The sequence below is a fragment of the Cygnus olor genome, chromosome 19 (assembly GCF_009769625.2).
Source record: "Cygnus olor isolate bCygOlo1 chromosome 19, bCygOlo1.pri.v2, whole genome shotgun sequence".
NCBI classification, from domain to species: domain Eukaryota; kingdom Metazoa; phylum Chordata; class Aves; order Anseriformes; family Anatidae; genus Cygnus; species Cygnus olor.
Genome location: NC_049187.1, coordinates 1029820 through 1053321, shown reverse-complemented (window position 1 = coordinate 1053321; position 23502 = coordinate 1029820). Strand labels below are relative to the sequence as shown.

Sequence of the window (23502 nt, the reverse complement as noted above, 5' to 3'; positions counted from 1 at the left end):
GGTCAGGGCCAGGCTCAGCCGAGTCCAGATCATCTGGCAAGCTCATGGTAATGAGGCAGGTCTGAGGACAAGCTGGGACATCAATCCGCAGCTCGCAGTCAGGATCAGGCCTGGTGAGGGTAATCAGGGTCAGCCACAGCCCTGCGATCACGGGGCAGGCCAGGCTGGGAAGTCAGCCCATGAGCAGGGCTCAGCTCAGCATCGACAGACCTGCAGCATCGCCTGGGAGAGGGAGCGATGGCCCAGAGCTGAGCTGAAAAGGGGCTCCTTGGCCATGGGCAGGGGATGGATGAAGGCCCCATGTGGGGCTGGTCAGGACAGGCTTCTTAGTGCTCTTGTGGCCCTGAGAGGCTCAAGCTGCCAGGTCGGGCAATGCTCCTTGCCCAAGCTCCCTGCTATCTTTTTGCGTTCTTTGCTGGAGAGTTCCTGTGGCTCCTGAAGCAGCACGGCATGGGCCAGCAGCAGGACCACTTCCGCAATGCAAGGACGCACACACGGGGAAGTGTCTACAGACATAAGCCCACACAAAGCCCATCTGAGTACAGGCACATCCTTGGCTTTGTGCCACAAGTGAAAAATGACAAATCACGAACATGAGATAAGTTGTTAAAAAATTTTAATAGTAAAGTATTGCCAGTGCAATAGGCTGGTGTGAAGGGCAAAGGCACAGCTTGCACAGTGTTACCCGGGGTGCTTGCCAGGGTGGGCGTTGAACTCTGCACTGGCAGAGCCTGCAATGGCATTCTCCAGCTCCTGCTCTATGGGTTAATGGTGAGGGAGGAACCAGAAACCTCAGCAAGGTGCAGAATTCACAAGGCACAAGCAAGCACACAGAGTGCAAGGGCAGCAGCCCTCAGCCTGCTTGGAAAGCTGCTTTGTTTGGGCATTTGCTCTTGCAAGCTTGTGGCATTGCGTAGCTGCCAGAGTCCTGCAAACTATACAAGGCAGGCTGTTTCTACAGTGAATACAGGTTTCTCTAGGGTGTGCAGCAAGGCAGAATTTAGCCCTTTAATATCAAACATTTAGGCACAAAGCACAAGGGAGCCTAGACCACTTTTAGCCATATTTGCAGCCTGATTTCTATGTGTTAATTTCTGAGCACAGTGACAGTAAGTGACACGTGCTCTTGCTGTGAGATACAAATTTTTACAGCCGTCTCGGCATCCTTGGCATCACTGGAATCCAGGGGTTACCAAAGCAGGATCTTATTAACATCCTTGACCTGCAAAGATGTTCTCAAAGTGGTTTGGTCACTGGGATGGTCCCTCTGCTTCCCAACTTGGTGCACGAGGAATCCACTCATGCAGAGCTCAGTAGGCTCAAGGAAGCCCACAGGTCTGGTGAGGGCAAAGTGGGCAGTCAAACCCATGCTGCCCAGCCTGCTGTCAGATAGCAGACAGCAAATGTCTGTGGGCTTTATAATCACACCTCTGATGCCATACAGACATTGGCCAAAGCTTCCCTAGAGAGCCGAAGCCTGCCCCAGCCGAGGTGCAGAAGCAACAGCAAGCATGGCTGGGAAAGGAAACTTCAGGCAATAAAAGGCCATATGGAAAGTGTTTCATTTAACTACACAAAGTGATGACAGCAGTGAGAGACAAGGATGTTTTAGATGCAGTTCTGTCAGTCTTAAGTTCAAACTCAGAACATACATGACAGCAGAAGTGCAACAGCAAGCATGTTACAACCTCAGGGCTTCAGTGCCTCGAACAAAGAGGGGAGCGCCAGGGCTCGGGCTGTCTTCCCTGCGGCAGCATGAACACAAGGGGTTTCAAGTCTGTACAGCACCACTGCCTGCCAGGAGCCACCTGAGAGCTTCTGGCCGTACTGCAGAGGGCAGCAGGGTCCTCACCAGTCCAGGCCCTCCTTTGGCGCCGAGGGCCTCGTGCTCTTCTCGCTGTAGAACTGCGCGAACCAGCGCCTGTGCTTCTGGATGCTCGCATCCTCTCTGACCAGCAGCGGCTTAGGCAGGTACTGTTTGTTATTCCAGATGGTTATGTCTCGCTCAAACTGGGGGGAGAAGGGTGGTGAGGAAACTGAATGAGCACTTTTGTGCATGCTGCCTGCACACTAGGTTTATTTTTTAGCATTTCTTCCCAGTGGCCAGCGTGGGACTATTTTTAAACTGCAACACCGCTGCTCTCTGTCTGCAGTTAGCAGACATTTGGCCCATTGCAGCTCCCCAGCGAGAAGCTACTTTCAGCTTAGACAGCCCCTGCGATGGGATATACTGGAAAACGAATGGAGGTTGTGAAGGTAGGAGCAGCTCCACCTGAGATTTTTGATTTGTTGGGTAGCTCCAGCCAACCAGGGCACTATAAATTAAGCACAGGTGTCTTAAATTCCACTCAGACATGCACCCAGTAAGATTTATGGAGTTTCCCTTCAAAAAGACATCTCTGCAGAAATAAGTGCTGCTTATTCACATTAGTAAGAATGCAAAATTTTAAACCATCATTTAAACAATGCAAGCTAGCAAAGCTAGGTTTGATTTGGGGTAGGTTTTTGGCATCTGAAAATCATCTTTTGGCAATTTTTACTGTGGTGCCCTCTGGTCAGACCAAACGGTTTCCATGCTTTAACCCCTGACAGAAGGGAATGACATGAACTATTCTGACTGCTTAAAAGGGAGTTACAGGGATGACAGAGTCAGATTTTTTTTGGTAGTGCCACCTGGTATAATGAGCAACAGCCATGGGTTTCAGGTTGAGAAGTTCCAAATGGACATTAAAAATAAAAATCAATGCTGTGGGTAGAGCAGTAATGGAATGGGTCACCCCTAAGGGGGCAGTCTCGTTTCAGAGCTCCTAGAGAACTCCATGCCTGACCTGAACTTGGCCATGGTTTTGCTCCAGGTGGGATTGGAGACATCCAGGAGGGCTCTCCCTCCACTTTTATGAATCCCTTTTGTAAAGACCTGGAAAAAACTCTGTCAGGAGGGGCAAGAATTGCCAAATCTCATGATAATTTAACAGCAGGGATATTTCCTAGCACAGTTATCACTGAAGGATATTGGATGGTTTTAAAGTACCAGCCTGGGGTGCTGGAAATCTGGATGCAGTTATTAGACCTTTCGAAGATGTCCTGCAACCCGGGAGAGGTGGCCTAACCCTTGTACCCCAGTTCCCCACCCACAGCAGGTGGCTAGCATCTCTCCATCATCATAAACAGATGAGCCACTGCAGGGACCCTCTTCACTAAACTTTGAGTTTAGTTCTTCGGGCCCCTAAAATGGAAAGATCATGCCAAGCACTGAAAGGATCTTGCCCAAGCCTATTTTGCTCCCATGTATCTCTGAGCCCACATGGGCTGGATGTTGCTTTATGCAACATCCAGCAAGCTCCAGGGGATCACCTTTGGCTGCTCTCCCTCAGAGGCCTTACCTGTATGCACTCTGCTCTCAGGATGAACTTGGGGACTATGGCCGGCACATTCTTCTGGTAGTAGATTTTGTGGACCACGTTCTGCAGGAGAGGCTCCAGTGGTGTCACAGTCTGCAGGATGACCCCGTGGCCCAGGAAAGCGTGCTCAAAGATGAGGAAAACCAGCCCTGGCCCCACCTGCGGAGCAAGAGCACACCCTCAGGGGAGCGTGCCCAGCGGCCCCACTGCCAGAACAGCAGCTCCAATGCCCTTGGTAGGACAGGCTGCACTGAGCAGGCAGGCAAGGACTTGTCCTCTTGGCCTACCGTGCCCTTCAGCTCAAGGGGCTGATGGTCATCCTGCTCTCAGATCCAGCAGGAAGGGGTAGTTCAGTCACATCCATGAGGTCTCCGCTCCTGCCGACACCAGCTTTCATTTGTGAGACAAGAAGGCACCCTGCCCTACCTGGTTGTGCAGCTCGTGCTCACTGCTATTAATGCAACCTCCTGCCCTTGGCTTCTGCAAGCTACCTCACCGTGTTTGACCAAATAGGCTCACTTGGCAGATAGGAAATATGGTCTTGTGTAAGTAAAAGTGACCGGTCAGGATGCAAGGGCAGCAGGGCCAGGCACCGTGCCCGTGGCTCACCAAGCCACCTGCCTTCCCTGGTGTCCATACAGGGCGTTTCATGGCACGCGGGACATACCTGCCTGGCTGAAACCGACAAGTCCAGCAAGGGAAAGTGCTTCCCGAACATGGTTGCGGTGTGTTGGAGCAGCATGCGGGAGCAATGCTGGTTGGGCTCTGGCTCCGGTTGCCACTCGGCCTGGAGGGGTGGAGAAGGAGCGGCTCAGCCCGAGAGCCAGGGGTCAGGAGCATGGGCTGAGGGGAGGTAGCAGCGAGAGGGTGACTAAAGGGGGGCTGTGAAGGGCATCTAGAGCTAAGCACAGATGAGGGAGTGAGGCTAAAACCGCTGAGATGCAGAAAAGAGACTTGAACGGAAGACTGAGGATGAGGCAGAAGAGATGAGGTAGGACTCAAGCACTGAGGCAGAAAGTGGACCTGGCCTCAGGGACCTCAACCTACTCGTGGCCACAAGGGGACGTAGGGTCCTACCTTCCAGACGTGCTTCATAAAATCCCACACCTTGGACTTGGTGTATCTCAGATCGGATCCACTCAGAAAAGACGGTCCATGGAGAAAGACCAGGTGAGCTGTGTCAGCCGCATTCTCAGGGATTTCCTGCCGGGGGGAACAATTTATCGCTGTGAGAGCTGACCTGGGCACGAGCTGCCCGTCTGTAGCAGCAGCACTGCAGCAGCAGTGGTGTGATTGCAGCGCAGCCCAGGGCCCTCACCCCGTGGCAAGAAGCAGCCCAGGGAGTGGAGGTGGGGTCTCAGCACTCAGTGACCTGGGACCAGCTCTTAACTACTGTGTGAAATAATTTAATGTGCAGCTAGAACAGTCAACATTAATATTAAGCTCAAAGCAACCTAATCACGTTAACTCTGTAGCCATACGTGCTGGGACGCCAAACAAGTCTTTCCTCTGGCCCTAGAACAATTGTAAGGAATGAAGCATTTTTGTGTTTGTGATTCTAGACTGGATTTCACATATTTTAAACCAGCGTAAACTGCTAAACCGCACCAGCCTGCCCACATCAGGTCACTTGTTGAGGTTTTAACTGCTTTGTTACTCAAATACACCACCTCTCCTGCAGCTTGGCAAGTAGCACAGACTGGCCACAGCACAGACCTGTGTGCAGTGGTTCACTTCTGCTTACGGCCACAAAACTTCTTCCTTTTCCAGCCTCATTTCCACGAAGACAACAGAAACTGCAGCCATTGTGTTTGGCTTGGCACATTTGTCAGCATATGGTGGTGATTACGAACATCGACAGCAAAATAACCGTGCGTTTCCATTTCTGACATCAGTGAGTTGAAAAGCCTTCTGATGCTAAGTGCTGCAATCCTTGAAGAATCTTTTTTTCAAAATTACATCAGATATAGGTCAAAGCAAATTAATAGATTCCCTTTAAGTGCCACCCAGGACATCTGTTGTCTCTCAAACAGCCCATGGGCCCCCACATATGGGGAACATCTGCCACGTTCTCAGTATAGGGCGCAGTGATGCATTCCTAGGTGTTGGCTCTGCTGGCAGCAGCAGCTGCCCAGTGGCACTGGGTTAACTGGGAGAAGATGCCCATTAACGTGTCATCTGGGAGGAGACATCCCTGAACTGGACTCCAGCAGAGGACCCAGCCCCAGACATGCCCTATGTGCTGCCCCAGTGCTACCTGGATGTGGGCGTCCACAAAGTGCTCTGTCTGTCCCCGAAACACCCACTCCTTGGCGGCGATCTGTGGCTGCTCGGGCACAGCCCACGTCGGGCCAGTCCTGTCGCAATGGTACCAGAGCAGCAGCATCCCGTTCACCTCGCAGCATGGCCACGTCCGGACCTTGGCGAAATCTGGCACTGCAGGGAAAGAAAGGAATTGGATTAATGCAGCGTTTCTGGGGTGCTGAAGGTCACCTTGTCCTGGAGTATGGCTCAGAGCTCATTTTATGGGCAGTATTAATGTGGCACAGGCTCCCTGGTGACATTTGTCAGTCTGCTGAAGGATTACAGCCCCTGAAGTTCACAGAAGTGTTTGCTTTGATGAGTCTCATTTCAGTGGTATCTTGTGCGGGTCCCTTCAGGAGGCAGGAGGGATAGCTGCCCTGCAGCCTACTATTGCTATTCAAAACCATTTAAACAAGTAAAAGGCTGCATCAACTAACCCTCAAGTTTCAGTGAGCTAAAAAGCAATGGTTTTAGGTGGACAGAGAGTAAAACCAGCTTACACCCCTGAGTTCAAGTCATTCTGTTACAATACAGCAATACCATGGGGTGCTTTAAGAACAGCTCTGCACTTCCCAGCCTTCCCAGTGAAATGCCTTTTGATATTTACATTTACTTGATTGTCAGAAAACTCAACTGGAAGGCTTTTGCTTTCATTATTTTTTTTCCTCTAGTTTGCAGACAGGTGTCTACAACCACTTGGGAAGCCAAATAACAGGAGAAATTATGTTTCTCTGTCAATCACTGAACGTCAGAAGAGGCAGGAGGAGACCATCGGTACCACTTACAATTGCAAAACCTGGATTTTTGGGTAGGATTCATCTCACTGAACGGGGCTTTGCCAGCCCCATGCAGAGGCCTGGTGCCATGCTGAGCGCTGCAGCTCCCTGCCTGGCTGCTGGAGCTGCCCCTCGGGGCCTCTGGAATCCCCCCACCGCAGCGCCCTGTGGGCATGCAGGCAGCTTTTCTGTCTGTTTAAATCAACCTGACCTGTCCGGGCTGAACTGGCAGCTGGGCAGCTCTTTGCAATTCTGTTCTCTTCATAAAACACAGTAATCATGACTCTGAATAAAGCAGTTTCCTATCAAACAATGCATTTTGGCAAGCATGTGTGTATGTCCAAAATATTCATTCTCATTTTGTAATGAAACACATCTTTACTCATTACCTGGAATCAAATTTTCATTCAAATGCAGCTCCCAAGTGAGCATATAGGGAAAAAAAAAAAAAAAAGAAGAAGAAGAAGAAGAAGAAGAATTGCAGTTTGATGCAATCTATAAGCTGTTTGTCTTATCACATATGGAGAGTATGATTTTTCCACTTCTGGAAAAATAGACTGTTTAGTAGAAAGACTGAGTTTTGCTGCTACTCGGTGCTTTCATTGCTATCCCAATCAATCCCAATCAGAGGAAATCGACCTTCTAAGGGAAATTAGGAAACAATCCAAAGCAGAATTCAAAGTAAACCTACTGGTTTCAGCCACATTTAGAGTTGGTAATTTATTTCAATTAATGCAAGTAATTGTTACATGTGAACTTTAAGTAAGATGTTCTCCCTACACAATCACCGCAAACCACATCTAAAATGTGGGTGGGTGTGAAAAGCCTTCCTGGGTTCTAACCCCTTAAGCCTCAAAAGAGAAAAAAATTGCCATCAAGAGATTATTCTGCCAATGTCAAGACCACAGATTTAAGCACTGACATGGTATAAATTATCACTGTAGCGTACAGAATACTTTCTGAACTCCAGTAGCTTCTTGGTATCTATCACACAGACACTTTTTGTTTGCATGCCTGGTGGTGCAATGCACAACTCCAAGTTAAAATCTTTGAAGATACATGGCTTGCTGTCAGCAGGAGTTATCGGGCTATCAAAATTGTGAAGGGTGGTTGGTTAACCAAATTAAAGTCCCGTCTACCATCTAACATGTGCAAGGGCACTGGAACATTGTGTCACAACATGGACAACCCAGGAGGAGAATTAGGGCGCTGCAAAAAAAAAAAAGAACAGGGAATTGAGGGGGGGGTGGGGATGGTGAGTTATTACGAAGCCCACTTTTCCCTACTGAAATATTTTTTAGGACAATGCCCAGGGCACTAACAGTACTGCAGGTGCTTTCTGCAGACCTGGGAAAGGTTCACCTTTTTCAGCATATGGGATGCTGGTGCATTTTCCATCTTCTCCTCGAAACTGCCAGCCGTGAAAGGGGCACTCGATGCAGTCGCCCACGACGCGCCCGCCGGCAGCGAGGTTGGCACCGAGGTGAGGGCAGTAAGCGTCCACCACATGGGCCTGGCCGTCCTGGGTGCGGAACGCAGCGAGCTGCTCTCCTGCAGAAAGACGGGGTTATCGGCCTGTCCCTAAAGCCAGCAGCCCCGGGCAGGGGCAGGTGGGCTCAGGGATCCGGGACCAGGGACCCAGCCCCGTCCGCGCAGCCACCAGGGGGCACCGGGCGGCCGCAGCAGCGGTCCCCAAACCCGCATGGCTCCCACCCTCAGCACCCTTTCTCTGGGCTGTCAGAGCCTGTTTCAGCTGCAGGAGAAAAGGCACCTCCACAGAAATATGTAAAGATGCTCCCTCTGCTAAAGAGGGGCTCCAGGTAGAGCAGAGCAGTGGCTGCATGTAGAGAGATTCCTGTCCCTTTGCCCAAGACGTCTAGAGGAGAGCGTGGGCTCGCGAATTTCAGGAAAATCTGGCTGAAAGGAGAAGCCCTTTACCTGTTTGCTCTTGACTTCCAAGAGCCACATGCACCACAGCCCAGCAGCTCAGCACAGAATCCCTTCCTCAAGCAGGGCCGGCTGAGCCAGAGCCCCGTCACCTCCCCAGCAGGGGGGTTCTGGCTAAGCAAAAGGCAGCTCCTGCCCCAGCCAGCTCCGTGCAGGGAGGGATGGAGCCAGCACTGGCAGAGCTGGGGCTGCATTGCCCCGACACCCAGACTTGCTTTGCTCTGCTGCTGGGACAAGTTCCTTCCGCCCCTATGCAACATGAGGTTTGCCCTGCTGATATCTGTCTCTGCTCACTGGGATCACATTCCTCCTCCCTGCCCCCAGGGCAGCACCCTGCTAGCTCAGCAAAAAAAATCTTGCAAAGTTTGCCCTGGCTTCTGGAGAGACAGGCTGTGCCCATGCCGTAGCCATAGATCTGTTCATGGCACACGTGGCTGTGCAAGGAGGCCATGACTGCGCCATGTGCCATGCCATCACCTCCAAGATTGCTCTGCCCCAAGGGACAGACCTGGTGCCAGGCACTTTCCTGGCACAGCACGAGCTGCTCCTGTGCAGCTGCACCCCTCGGTGCTGCGGCACCATGCCATGGGAGCGGGGCTGCTCGTCAGGACCTGGCCTGAGAGCAAGGCTGGACCTGTCCCCTGCATCCCCTTGAGTTGTGTCCTAGCTGGTCTGGGGGCTCAGAAGCATGCTGGGGGCTGTTCATGTGGATGCAACCAGTGAGTTAAAGGCTGGGGTGCTCCAGGGTCCTCTCTTCCACACTATGTGCCCTGCAGTGCTTGTGTATTAACCGATCAGTTTGTGAAATCTGATTGTTATAGCTGGTGCTGTACCTTAGCACTCAAACAGTAAGAAATGAGACCAAACTAAAGTCCAAAGACCAAACTAAGCTTCTGTCCATATTTTCCCAGACAGCCACATTGATGACCAGTGACACACTGTGAGCTACACAAAGCTACTTCCTTTGGTTTTGTGTCCCGGGCAAAGAAAACAAAACAGTGAAAACTTCCCCAGCCTTCAAACCTAGAAAAGGTTATTTTTGCTATCTGGCAGAAAAGCATGGTTTTACTGCAGTGCCCGGAGGTGCCTCCTTATCCAGGACGCCTGGCGCTGCTGTCTTGCTGGAAGGCGCTGGTACCTCTGCTGGCAGCTGATGAGGGGAGTGGAGGTGCCGGAGGTGCAGGTCCTTCCCCCTGCCCCAGGCAGCAACCAGTCATTCCTCAGCATCAGCATTTTCTCCTATCACCAATCCGCCTCTTTGCCTGACCTGAATTTCAGAGCAAAGGGGGCTATGCCAGGAGAGGTTTCTGCCCATGCAGCTGTTGGAGGTGACAGGGTCACTGCAAGCTGTGGTGTAGGAGTGGTGCTGGGCAGGTCAGAGTGGGGCACTGGGAGCCTGGGCTCCTGGGGGGTCCCAAGAAACAGCCCTGCGCCCTGGTGCTTTGCCAAGGAAGGTCCCACCTCTAGAGCTTTCCTTCTTACAGTCAGTCTGGAGCTCATCTGCCGTGAAGAGCTGAAGTGGTGCCCGTGGCCAGAGCCTTGTGGGGCTGCCTGGACCCCTCTCCTGGGACTCCTGAGCTAGCACTGCTTTGTTCTCCAGCCTTTGTACTCCGGAGCCAGCAGAGCCAGAGGAGAAGCTGATCTTTGCTTAGGGTGGTGCATCAAATCTGATATCTCCCCATGTGGGAGGACAATATCCCAGCCTAATATATGCTAAGAAACTCTGTTGTAAATGAACATCTAGAACTTAAGAGCCACATACAGGCACAGATGTTTTCCTGTGAAATTAGTCTATTTTCTTCATGGAAAATGAATGGCAATTATGGCAGGAATAACACATGGCACAGAAAGAGACACAAGGTCATCATGCTGCTCTTGGCTGGGGACGCAGAAGCTGGGGGAGAGCCCAGAGGACTCGCTCAGGGACTTTGCTGCACAGGAGCCTCCCCTGGGGTCTGAGCAGCTTCATTGCAGCAAGCCCCAGGCAGCAGAGCTGCAGGACACAGCAGCCCTCAGGAGAGCCTAGGGCTTTCCTGCATGCTCCATGCTGTGGTTTGGAACGTACCTGGTCCCCAAGGTCGGGTCCTGCAGGGACCAAGTCAAGAGATTTTTCTTCATCTCCTCTTGCTCACTGTCTCTGGAGCAGGGCCACATTTCAAGGCTATGCTCAGAGACTCTATACCAGATAAATTAAACACAGACTTGGAAGCTTTGGGTTGTTTAACTCTCTTATTTACTGATAGTCTTCCTGGCACCAGTAAACTACTATCATGCTGCAATGTGGAATGATTTTACTTGCACATTGTAGCCAGACCTGGAGGACTGGGTGCCAGGGCCCAGGCTTCAGGTAGACAATGAAGGGATGCAACTGATAGGCTGGCAAGAGCTCTCCAGGATGTACATATTGAACTGGAAAGTTCCCAACACACAAAGAAACAAAACATCACAGGAGAAGATGGCTCTTGAAAACAGATCTAAAAAAAACACCACCACCTCTGACTCTGAGGGACTTCAATGCAGAAACCTCCTTTATGATGAGGAAGGCACCTGAACAAGTCCCAAACCATCTTCAAGGCAAAAGGACCCTGGACAGCCTAGGAGACTTTTCTGGATGTGTCTGTGAGACCTGATCTGCCCCAGGACAGGGGAAGCTGTGGGCACAGCAGTGCCTGGGAGGGGAACCCAGGCAGTGAGGTGCCCTGCTGTCCCAGAAGAAGCCCAGAGGGGTGACCTGCACACGCACAGTGAGCCTGTGCCACGATGCCCCAGCTGGGGTACCTGCTGCCTGTGGAAAAGCCGAGGCTGTGCCATGCTTGGTGCCCTCATCTGGGTGCTGCATGGGGTGGCCCAGAAGGGATGCCCCAACAGAGAGGCCTCAGTGCCACAGCAGAGACCACAGCAGAGATGCTCAGGCAGAGATGTCCTGCACACTGGCAACAGACAGGGCAGGGAGCCAGCATGGGTGCTGGCAGGGATGGCCCAGTGCCCTGGCAGGACGCCCCCGCATGGTGCCCAGTGCCCTGGTGAGGATGCCCAGGTGAAGGTGTCCTTGTGCCCCCACGGAGACACCCAGGCAGGGATGTCCCTGTGCGCAAGTAGGGATGCCCCCATTCCCCGGTGGAGTGGAGATGTCTGGGATGCCCTGCTGGGGATGTCCTGCTGGGGTTGCCCTGCTGGGGATGCAGCGGGGCTGTCCCGGTGCCCCAGTGCAGACGCCCGGGGCAGGGAAGTCCCGGGGGCCCGTCAGGGATGCCCGCCGTGCCGTGCCAGTGTCCTGGCCGAGACACCCATCAGGGGTGTCCCCACTCCCGGCGGGGATGCCCGGGCACGGGCACGGCGCTGTCCCGGCGGGGACGCCGTCGGGGATGCCCAGCAGCCTGGCCAGCATCCCGGGCCCAGGGAACGGGGACGCCCGTCGGGGACTCACCGAGCAGGGCGAGGCTGCGGACGGTCCCGGGGGGCAGCTGCGCGGAGTCGAGGACTCGATACCAGCCGTTGGGGTACGGCGGCGGTCGGGCGCCGGGGCGGCGGGGGCGGCGGGGGGCCGGAGCCGGCAGGGAACCCACCTCCCCGCGGCCCCTCCGCAGCTCCAGAGGCCGGCAGCAGCCCGGCAGCACGACGAGCAGGAGGAGGAGGAGGAGGAGGAGGAGCAGGAGGATGAGCAGCGCCCCGCTCCCCAGCCCCGCCGCCAGCAGCTCCGCTCCGCACCACCCGCTCCCCATAGCGCGCCCGGCCCCGCCGCCGCCGCCCCTTATAGCGCTCCCGGCCCCGCCCGGGTGGGGCTGGGGAGGGGGATCTCGGGGGGGCTGGGGGGCAGCTCCCACCCCCGGCACCCCTCAGGCACCCCCGGGCTGCGGCGGCTGACGATTCCTGTCACCCCCGAGGGCTGCGAGGTGCACAGCAAAGAGTCACAGCAACACAAAATCACAGTCACTGAGTCACAGAGCCACAGAGCCACGGAACTATAGAATAACGGAACTGTAGAATCACAGAACCACAGAACGGTTTGAGTTGGAAGGGACCTTAAACCCCATCCAGTTCCAACCCCTGCCATGGGCCCCCAGCCTGGCCTTGGGCACTACCAGGGGTGGGGCACCCACAGCTCCTCTGGGCAGCCTGGGCCAGGGTGTCAACTCCCTCATTGTGTAGAATTTCTACCCTACATCTAATCTAAATCTCTCCTCTTTTAGTTTACAACCATTCCCCTTTGTCCTATCATCATCTGCTTGAGTAAGAAGAGGCAGTGAGCACAAGTTGCTGCAAAGGGAACTCCACTTCCACAGAAGGAAAAGTTAGTCCCAGAAGGAGCAGTACAAATTCTGTTCGATAGGTTATTTAGATCGATGCATACCACATCACCCTCCTGAGCTGCGATCTTGTTCCCAGAAGGGTGGGGCCAGTGTTGGGGCTGGCTGTGACAGTGGACGCCTGACAGCACTCTGATGTGTCCCTTGGAGTCCGAGGACAGCTCAGAGAGTTGCCAGTGCAGAAAAAGGAAGGGATGCTCTCGTGCAGAGAGGACAAATCAGGGCCAAGGAAAGATCAGGTTACTTAAGCATTACAGCTTGCTGTAGAGTGAGGTAGGGAATTAAAGCTTGATTTAGTCCTAAGAATTGCACAGTTCAAGAGGCAACTGTAGAAAGCCCACCTGCTGCCCATCATGTAGATATAGCCAGGGATTTCCAGGCATAGAAACAACCCCCCAAACCCTACATAGTACTAAGTAATTGAAAAGGGAAAAGCACACAGAAATGGAGCATCTGGTTGAAGCAAAATCAGCAACCAAAAGGGTGAATTCAGACAGGTTGAAAGGCCTGAAGACCCCTTACTAAAGGTTCAGGTAAATGTATCTGACCTACTGGAAACCTTTTCTAGAGGAGAGTGCCAGTGCAGCTGTGCAGGAGACTGAACACCCCAGATGGAAGTGAACAGACATCCCTAAGAGAGGGGCAGGCTGCAAGTCCTGTCTGAATGAGGAAAAGGAAGAACAACGAACAAGGAAGAACAAGTGAAATATCTAGTCAAAGTAGGGCAGGACAAAGAGGGATTTTCAAGAGTAACTTACTAAGGGCATAAAAGCACGTAATAAATACATCCGCAGTGCTGAAACAGAGACTTGATGGCAGTTTGGGGATTGGCAGACCAAGGAGTCTTCGCACTGTGCTGGGCAAGTCCACCAGACACTGGAGTGAAGGGGCTCTCAGGCACAGGAATGAGTATGCTCCATGGAGGAAGGGTCAACTGCACGTTTCTAAGTAGAATCCGTGTCTCACCAAGAGACCTTAGGACTCAACACACAGCTGAACAAGTTCATGCTCTATTCACTTGGACTTTCAAGACACTTCCTCTAAGACCTGCTGCAAAAGGCCCTTAAATAAGCCTGAAGTAATGGGAGAGGAATCCTCTTTGCTTCTTTAATTGGTGAGAAGACAGGAAACGAGGAAAAGGAATAAATGCTCAGCTGTTACAATGGAGAGTGGGGATCTGCATTTGTATCTGCCTATTCATGAAGAAACTGAGAAACAGGATAAACAGATCTCTAAATCACCTGATTAAGATGGTTCTAAATTATTCAGTACAGTAAAATGTAAAATTGACTATGAACTACTGCAAAATAAACCTTACAAATCTCTCAGTGACTGGCAGGCAAACAGCAGTGTCTGCCATTGAAATGTAATGCATGTGGTGAAGACCCACAGGAGAGGGTTAGCTATTAATTGGCACTTGGAAAGTGATCGGCACGTTACTCGACTTGGTCTCTGAATACATCCAATCACTGTTCCACTCAGCTCAAAAAGACAAATGCAACGCTAGGAATAATTAGCATTAGTGCTTTTGTAGACATGATGATCTAAGCATATAAGAGGGGCAAGGTCCATAGAGGACAATAATATTTTCTGTTAGATGCACTGATACAGTTGGAAAAATAGTTGATAGCCCTCCTTCGAGAATAATTAGGAATGTAATTGGGAACAGAGCACGAAACCATCTGCACGTCTAGTGAACTGCAAGGTGCATGTAATGGTGGCCACCTCATCTTGCATGGAGTAAACCTAGAGGAGATACCGAGAAATGAGGGCTGTGATCAGAAGCAGGGAATGGCAGCCACAGGAGGTGTGAGAAGAACGAATACTTGAAGTCTTGAAAATCAGAAGACAATTGACACACCCATTATCAGTCCCTGAACTAGGTAGGTCTCAATCTAGGACTTTCCTTTTAAGCTCATATTTCACACCTTTTCAAGTCTGAAGGAATTTCTGAGTGGGCAGAAGTGGGTCCAGCAGGAGGGAAGTGAGAAAACAAAAGGACAAATGGCAACACGGGGAGTCCAGGGGTGCTGGTGGGACACAGAACTCCCAGCAGCTGGGCACAGCTGGGGGGCTCCACGGGAACCTCTGCTTCTACAGACCGGGGCAGGGAACAGGAGTGGAACAGCCCATGGTGTATGAAGGCAGTTCTGAGCAGTACAGACAGCACAAGAGCCATTTATAGATGGACTTAAAGGGTCCAGGAGAGGACGTGGGGTGTTCCCGCGTGGCACAACAGCAGAAGCACCCAGGAGCTGCTTGAGCAGCACAGAACCTCTGTGCCCACACGGGGTGTGAGGCTGTGCCTTGTGTCCTCTTCCTGGGTGCCTGGCTCTAGGGTGGGGGACGAGCAGTACTGGGATGAAACAGCCCAGGCTGGAGGGGAAAAAAAAAGTTCAGTGCAGGAATTTCCCTTTCATTCTTTGTGTGCAATTTTAGGATAAATTGAGAGTTTTTTGACTGGTAATGTAGCAACCTCAGCTATACTAAATAATTTGTTTGGGGTTTGAAGTAGTGTGTATAGTGCTGAATGCCTTTCACCATGTACAAAACCCTGATTCTGCATGCTCCTGAGTTTGTTGAGCTACCTATCCAAGACTGAAATCCGTCAGTCCCTATGTTTGATACATAAATGAGCAGTGGTTATGGTACAGAGGATTCCTTTGTTTCCAGAGACAGAAAACATAAAGTTTAGCTCTATCAATAAATAAATAAATAAATAAATAATAAAGGAAGAATGTGGTGTTTGGCTGATATTAGAAATCTTTGTATTGGCTTGGACTTTCTAGCAGGTTTCTGCATTAGAGCAGAGGCGGGTCTTGATGTGGTGTTCAAAATCGGAAAAAAAGGGCAATTCATGGGATTGCAGGAGGGGAATGAAGCCTTGGAGAAGGGGGTTGTTGGTCACAAAGTCTCTCAATGACATTTTTCATCAAAGGGTTACATCATAAGGGTTCTACCTGTGTGTTCATCTTTCCAGGAAGCCTACCTCGAGACTGTGCTTCTTGCTTTCCAGATGCACTATGCAGTGCGTCCATTATGTGAGTGCACCTCAAGGGGAGGAGATAAGGAAAAAACTGTTTTCTTCAAAACCAACACAGTTTAGCCTAGTCTCATCATGCTTTTCTTTATTTTTAGGCTGGTTTCATAATCAAACAAAACTTGTGCAATCAGTCCTCAATGTGTCCTCAGGAATAAGGTTTTGATCTTGCAAATATCAATCACGCGTGACAGGAGGGCACAGCCCTCCAGACGGGCATGTCTGTTGTCACATTCCTGTGCTCTGGATTTTGTGTTTGAGCCCTAACCCACCAATTATCTATTCTGGCACATGGAGGAGCACACCCGGGATCCAGCTCCAACCTGCCAGCTGGCTCTGGGGTGAGGCACATCAAGTGCAGCAAAAAGCCTGGTGCCACACAGCTTCTGCCCCTGCTTGCCATACTGACACAACTGGACCAGTTCTGGCGTCGTCAGGCTTACTCAGCATCCTCCAGAGCTATTCCTGAGGCTGTATGCCTCACACTCATTATGCCTGGTGTCTTAAAAAAAGCCACATAGGGCAAGTTGGAAAGCAGCCCCCTAATTTTTCTGTTCTCCCCGGGTAAGGAGCATTCACATGGGAGTTGCACGGGGTGGGAAGCCCCTGGAGCGAGTTAAACATTCACAGGGATGTGAACATTTCCCAGCAATAGCATGAAGCCAAGAGAACTGAGGCGTCCTAGGCAGACACATGCCATAGAATCACAGAATAAGAGAATGGTTTGGGTTGGAAGGGACCTTTTTGAAGGTGATCTGGTCCCCTCCAGGGACACCTCCCACTAGATTGGGTGCTCAGAGCCCTGTCCATCCTGACTTTGAACTCTTCCAATGATGAGGCATCCACAGCTTCTCCGGGCTCGTTCCAGTGTCTCACTGCCCTCATCATAAAAAAATGTCTTCCTTATGTCTAACTTAAATTTACCCTCTGTCACGCTTAAAACCATTACCCCTTGTTCTGTCACTACAGCCCCTGGTAAAAAGTCTTTCTCCACCTTTCTTATTAAGCCCCCTCCATCTTTTGAAAGGCTGCAATGAGGTCTCCCCAGAGCCTTTTCTTCTCCAGGCTTAACAGCCCCAACTCTTCCAGCCTTTCTTCACAGGCAGGGTGTGGGGGCATCACAGAGCGGGGCTGCAGGAGGTAAGGGGAGCTCTGAGTGCTGTGACGAGCTCCTGGGAGGGAGCTGAAAGTCTCAGGGATGCAGGTGAAGGGGGTCTGCCAAGGAGATGTGTGATGCCTTCTCCCAAAAGCAGGCTTCAGGAGTGGGGACGTGGGAACCGTTGCACATTTCTGCACCCATCACTGTGAAGACAATGTCCTGCTTTGAGGACAGTTGGCTCTGGAGGGATTACAATTTCTGGAGTGCCACATTGTTCATTGGCACGTTTTTCCTTCCCTCTTCTCAGCTTCATCCCATCCCAAAGAGGCTGGGCATGCCCCGAGGTCTCACTCTCCATTTGACAAGGCACAACCTCTGCCTACAAGGAGCCTGTCACCACCTGCAGTCACACCTGCCTGGAGAACCTTGTACAGTCCTTGTAGAGAATTTTGGCCCTCCAGCATGCCTCCAGCTCCTTCAGAAAGTCAGGCCATCTCATGTGGTTAAGGTGCTGCACAGGCACACTGCTGAGTCTCACGATGAGCAGGACTGGTGCAGCAGCAGCCTCTGGTGTCTTGGTGTCTCCACAGAGTCCCTGCAGACAAAGAAAACAAATGTGACAGCCCCAGGTGACAGCACTACCTCGTCAAGCAGGGCAGCCACATCCTGACGCAGCTTTATCACAGGCACCCAGGCTGTTGGACTGAGCTTCTCAGCAGCTGTGCTGATGGCCCTGAGATGGGCTTCTGTGGGTCCCATCCAGCTCTCTGGCAGCAAGGGCAGGTGCTTGGGAATGGCAGCGTGGCTGAGTCATGAGTTTAGAGAGGAGAGAGAGGGGCTGCCTGAGTTGGACCCCCTTATAGAGAGGCTGTGGAGGTGCTCACAGAGCACGTAGAGGGTGGGCATGTGCGGTGGCTGGAGCTTCCCCGTGTGCTCCGTGCCCAGGCACTTGTCACCATGTTACCTGCGGTGACTTTGTCACAGCATGACCTGGGCCCAGGCCCCAGCATCCTTCACGGTGAAGATGTGCAGGAAGCGCCCAGCAGTGACAGCTCTGCCCCTGCTGTGCAGCAGCCCGGGGAGCTGGGGGTCCCTGGGGATGGCCGTCCTGCTCCCCATACACGGCGTGCAGGCAGCTGCAGCCCAGCCACCTCATGGCTTTTTTTTCCATCAGAAAATGGGATTTTGTCAAAATGAATTTTTCCCTACAGAGTACTTCAAAGCTGTGAATGCTGCTTTTCCCTTAGAAAATTATTACAATGAAAATTTCTACCTGCTCCTACAGTCCATTTGACTGTGCATATCTGTGCATTCAGTCCCTTCTTAATTCCCTGACACTGTTCTTGTGTTTCTCACCATCTTTCCCTCTGGCCATTGGTGTTTCGTGTTCCATCCTCCCCCCAGTCACCCGACTATCTCCCTGCCTATTCAGAAACTTGCAGCTTCTTCACATGATGACAGGACTGCAGAGGTGATACACGCTGTGCTCGGGAGGGTGGCAAAGGTTTCCACAGCCCTAGATCTTGTGTCCTGCAGGGAGAGCTGAGCGAAGCCAACAAGGATGAGCACTACAAACAGGGCAGCTGCTGCTTGGCAGCTCCACCGAATTGCAGAGAAGGCTGGGCTGGGGCCCTCTTGTCTGAGAAAGCATGTAGGGAGAGCACAAGACCTGCTCTGTGACTGCAGTCCATCCAGGATATCATCTGGAAGAGAGGTGGAGACAGAGGCAGAACGTACGACAGCAACAGCTCAACACAAAGGGCTGCTCTGGCGCTTTCACCTCGGTCTCCATCCCGGTGCTCCCTGCAGCCCCCACCACAGAAACAACTCCTGTGGGCACACTGCTGCCTGCCAGCCTGGCTGGATGGCCAGTGCGGTGACAGGAAAGTCCTCCCGTTGCATCCCCGCTGCTCGCCCAAATCCCATTCCCAAGCAGGCTGCCGGGGGAGGATACTGCGCCAGCCTCAGGTGGGTATCGAGGTGCTAAAAGTGGCCCCTGCAGCCCTTCCTTGCCCATCGCCCCTGCCCACTGCCTGCCTCCACGGGGAGGGTCACTGCTGTTCTCCTGCCCCAGCCCCAGCCATCCGTGCTTCCTCTGCCTGCAAGGTTCCCAGGGCATGGGATTCCCCAGTGAGCAGTAGGAACAGGCTCCAACCATGGAATGGAGGCTGTGCAAGGAGGCTGGGTTGGGCACCAGAAAAGCCATGTTCCACATTCACCATCCTGCCTGCCCCAGGTGTGTTCCAGAGCCTGGAGACAGCTCCTCTGGTGTGGAGAGCCCTGGGGAAAGCGCCAGGTAGCGGTCTGTCATTGCGCGGGTGGGCAGTGTCTGACACCACTGGCAGCATCCTTTGTCTTCAGCTACTGCACCTCCTCTATAGCATGAGGAGTTCATCCTCCAAAGAGCCTCCGGGGACCTTTTTTTCAGTTTTTCAGCCTCTTTGTAAAGAATGCAGTCTCCACATCTGTGGGCAGTATTCCCATTGGGGTTCCCCCATGCTTTGTACAGAGATTCAAGCCATCGCCTGCTGCTGCTCTGACCCCTCAGGAGCTCATCTAAGGACAACACTAGCTCTTCTGGGCCTTGAAACTCGTGTTCAGTGACCCCTGGTCAGTACTGGAAGCCCCCTTTCCAGTCAGTGTTAGTCCTGTCCCAAGGGCGGGACCAATAATACCTGCTTCTATTCTTAAAATGTTTCAGTGTGCTCAGTTTATGAAACAATCCAACTATTTGCTATTTCACAAATTTATCAGCAGTGATTGCTTCCAGAGCAGTGGCAAAAATAATGAAGTACCAACCACCTCTCAGATCCTGTCATGCCTGTAGGAACGCCTGCTGCCAGTTACAGTTCTTTGCTAATCTTCGTCCATCAGCTTAACCACTCCTGCGTTGTGCAGCTGTACACAGAAGGCGTTACCACAGCCTGTGTTACAGCCTTGCAGTTACCAATTACATCTTAACTTTCTCAAAAGAGGAATTTAGTTTGTTTGGCAGCTCCGTGATGACTGGCAAGACTCGTATATTCCTAATGCTTCATTTCCTCATTTATGAAATTTCATATTATCTTTTCCCCCATTGGGACTGAAGCCTTACTCCAAGGCAGATGAAATTCCAGCTGGGTTTCATGCTGCTCCTGTGCAGACTCTCAGTTTGCTGGGGGCTCACCCTGGCCTGGGAGGATTTGCACCATTCGCAAGCACAGACACCACACAGAGGTTGGTCTCACGCTCTTGCCCAAATCCCCTGCATCCAGAAGGTGCCAGACATAAAGAGAAGAATCATGCTATGCATATGCTAATTGCTAACAGGCAACTGTTAATTGTTTGCACCAAACCATGGCTAAGAGGTTTGCCCTGACGCGCCAGGAGGAAGCCACAGGAAAAACAAAGACCACTGCTTGCTACAGAGTCCGCACGTGGATCAGCCGGTGGGTGCAGTTGTACCTGCCATTTACACAGCTTCCACCCCGCGAAAACCCTGTGTGCACCCATTGCCTTCTGATGATCAAAGAGCCTGAGGACACAGCAAGAGTGGAAGTCGTGCAGTGACAACGTCTGCGCTGGCTGCGGCTTGCTGCTGGAGCTTGTGATCTGGGCTGTTCCTGGTGCCAGGACAACACGGCCCGGTGGGAGGCATGGCCTGAGACAGAGGCAGGCGTTTCCCAGTGCTCGGTGGTGGTGCCAGGAACAGCAGTCTCTGGAAGAAATGGCGACACGGTGGTTAGAACCTGGCTCCTGAGTACGACCACCCTAGGCTCATGGGCTCAGGAGGGGCTCAGCAGCTGTGCTAGTTTTTCTTCCTACAGGGAAGTCCAGACAATAAGGAGGGAAGACCTTTTGCACTGCAATGTGAGTAAGCCAAAAAGTTTCAAAACCTGTCTTTTTCCGTTGTCTTCTCTGCTAAGTCCCCTGCTGTGGCCAAGGGGGCTGTGTTACTCTGCTGCCATCACACCAACCAGGGCAAGGTAGAGCCCGTGCCTGCTTCCCAAACAACCTTCAGTAAACGTGCCTGGTAAGCAGAGGAGGGAAAAAAGCCAAATGTATGCAATCCGTCGGTGTGGATGCACCTCCACTTACCTGCTTGCGTGGGCCCCTCGGGGTGGGCAGAGCCACGCGAGCACTGCGAGGAGCAGAACAGCGCAGTGGCGCCAAACAGTGCAAAGCCCGGGAGCCTCGCTTAGCGCACAGCAGGATCGGTGTGGAGCGCCACACGAAGCACTGCAAGAGTTAAGATGAGGTGGGGCAATTTTCCTTCTCTCTCTGAGCACATCACGACTGCCATGGGCTTCACTGCTTTCCCAGGCAATCAGGGCTTCTCTGAGAGGGTCCCCGGGAGGGATGGTGCCGTGCGGCTCCACGGCCCCTCGCACACGGCAGCCCCGCGGCATTACACAACGGCCATTTTGCTTCTGCCGCTTCTTGCGAGAGCATGTGGGCAACGTGGGACACAGGCAAAATGGTTTCCATGGCAACTTGCACTTCAGAGATGCCAGTGAGAAAATTTGCGTTGGGGGAGAAAATTCTGCTTCAACTCACGTTGCAGGCAAGCACAGAGGTGGGCTGCGGCAATACCCTAGAAATGGCTGATGTAAAAATATCTCCGGTGATTTTTCTTCTGCAGGCTGCTCTCTCGGCTGGCACACAGCGGGCTGGCTGATGGCATTTGTCCCACGCAGTTACAAAGCAACACCATGTCGCTCTCTGCAGCCCCTTTGTTTTTTTTTTCCAAAAGGACTAGGTTGGCAGCTCTGGAGTGCAATGTTCTGTTCTTGGAATTGGAGGGAGGTGGTCCAGGAGTGGAACGCAGTCCCTTTCAGCCATGGAGACGGACTGTCCTCCAGATGTTGCCCACTAGCTGCTGTGGCTCCCTTTCCTTTGGGGGAGACTAATGGTAGCCATGGGGCAGAGAGATGAAGAGAACCCCAAGAAGTCTCATCACCAGACAAATCTTTAAATAATAGCCCAGACATAATGGAGTGAATTTAATGGAAAAAGTTGCCCTGTGAGGTAATGCCTGGAAGAATGATGGCTCTGTTTGGAGGGACAGAGTAAAGCCAGGAACCGGGTGAGTGTCTGCTTAACCTCTCTGCCCCAGAGGTGTGTTGGCCAAGGGAGGGTTCTCCAACTCTAAAGTGAACACAGACCTTGATGGCATTCATGTCATGGGCTGGGAAAGCATGCCAGAGGTACTGTGTAACTGGGAGAACAAACTCAGAAGACCTTGTTTTACCCAAAATGTAGTGTGATTATGCCTCCCAAATTAATGGGGATACCCACACCCTGAACGGACAGCCCAGCAGCAAAGATGAAAAGAAGGAGCCGGACCCCAGGAGATGCTCTCCAACAGCAGCCCGGGGCCCAGCCCCACTGGGCTCTGCCCCCAGCACCGCACCCCCCCACACACACACACACGCAGCAGCCCTCCCGCGGGGTGCAGGAGCAGGTCCCCGGCCCTGGAGTCCCCGGGGCTCCTGCAACCCCCCCCCGGGGCCGGCTCCCTCCGTCCCTCCGTCTCCCCCCGCGCACCCGGCTGGGACCTGGGGTCGGGGAGGGGAGCGCCCCGGACCCCGCACGGAGCGGCGCTGCCGCAGCGGCCGGGCCCTGCCGGGGTCCCTCCCGCCGCCCGCGGGGGCCGGGGGCGGGCCGGGGGTGGGCGCTGCGGCAGCGCGGGGCCGCGGAGCGGGAGGAGCCGGCGGCGGGGAGCAGGGCGGCGCGGAGCGGAGCGGGCGCTTCAGCACCAGGGAGAGCGCCCCGCGCCGAGCCGAGCCGAGCCGAGCCGGGCCGGGCCGGGCCGGGCCGCGCCGCATGGGGCCGAGCTGAGCGGGCGGGCGCGGGCGGCGGGGAGCGGGCGGGGGCCCGGCGGGCTCCGGGCCGGCCGTGGATGAGCACCATGCGGCTGCTGCTGCTCGCCCTGCTCTTCTCCTCCTCCTTCGCCCGCGCCGGCTGCGACCCCAAGATCGTCAACATCGGCGCGGTGCTGAGCACCAAGAAGCACGAGCAGATCTTCCGCGAGGCGGTGAACCAGGCCAACAAGCGGCACGGCACCTGGAAGCTGCAGCTCAACGCCACCTCGGTCACGCACAAGCCCAACGCCATCCAGATGGCCCTCTCCGTCTGCGAGGACCTCATCTCCAGCCAGGTACCCCGGGCCGGCGCCCACCCCCCGCCCCCGCCGCAGCCGCCGCCGGAGCCCCCCAGCCCCGTCCTCGGAGGGCGCCGAGCTCCGCTGCCGCCGCTGCCCCCCGCTGCCCCCCGTTGCCCCCCCGCTGCCACCCCGCTGCCCCCCGCTGGCCCCCAGACCCCAGCCCCCGCACACGCCGCGGCCCCGCGGCGCCCCCTGGCCGCCGCCGGGGGCTCGGGGCGCACAGAGCCGCGGAGCGGGGTCGTGCCCCGCCGGCCCGGGGCGCCGCTGCCCGCATTGCAGCCTTTATGTAAGCGCGGGCGGGCTGCGCGCTCCGCCGCGCGGGCACACGCACGCCCCCCGGGGCACACTCGGGCTCACGCGCCCGGCGAGCGGGTGTGCAGGCACGCAGCCGCCGACACGCGTGCACGCACCGCCCGCACGCGCGCCCCGGCACGCGGGCACGCGGGCACCCGAGGCAGCACGCAGAGCCGCGGGCACGCGCTG

The 23502-nt window shown here is 53.8% G+C and overlaps 2 protein-coding genes across 18 annotated transcripts in view; one reads left to right on the top strand and one right to left on the bottom strand.

Annotated features, from left to right (window-relative positions):
- Positions 1-676: 676 nt before the first annotated feature.
- Positions 677-19185, bottom strand: LOC121057614 (cholesterol 7-desaturase nvd-like). Its single transcript, XM_040532058.1, has 8 exons — positions 19094-19185; positions 11856-12007; positions 7844-8032; positions 5659-5837; positions 4479-4604; positions 4069-4188; positions 3384-3560; positions 677-2010 (listed from the first exon to the last, which is right to left on the bottom strand). The coding sequence occupies exons 1-8, from the start codon at positions 19183-19185 to the stop codon at positions 1849-1851; spliced, it is 1197 nt and encodes a 398-aa protein (XP_040387992.1). The 3' UTR covers positions 677-1848.
- Positions 19186-22705: 3520 nt separating this feature from the next.
- Positions 22706-23502, top strand: part of GRIN1 (glutamate ionotropic receptor NMDA type subunit 1) — a 34384-nt gene continuing 33587 nt past the window's right edge. For 10 of the 17 annotated variants that reach the window (XR_005813816.1, XR_005813817.1, XM_040531807.1 and 7 more), the window contains exon 1: positions 22707-23013. Coding sequence is in view for 11 of the 17 variants with exons in the window: in XM_040531807.1 (XP_040387741.1) it covers positions 22756-23013 (258 nt within the window). In the remaining 6 variants the exon portion in view is untranslated. Of the gene's footprint in view, positions 23014-23502 lie in introns of all 17 variants that reach the window. The other 7 variants (XR_005813812.1, XR_005813813.1, XR_005813814.1 and 4 more) reach the window with 1 other exon arrangement.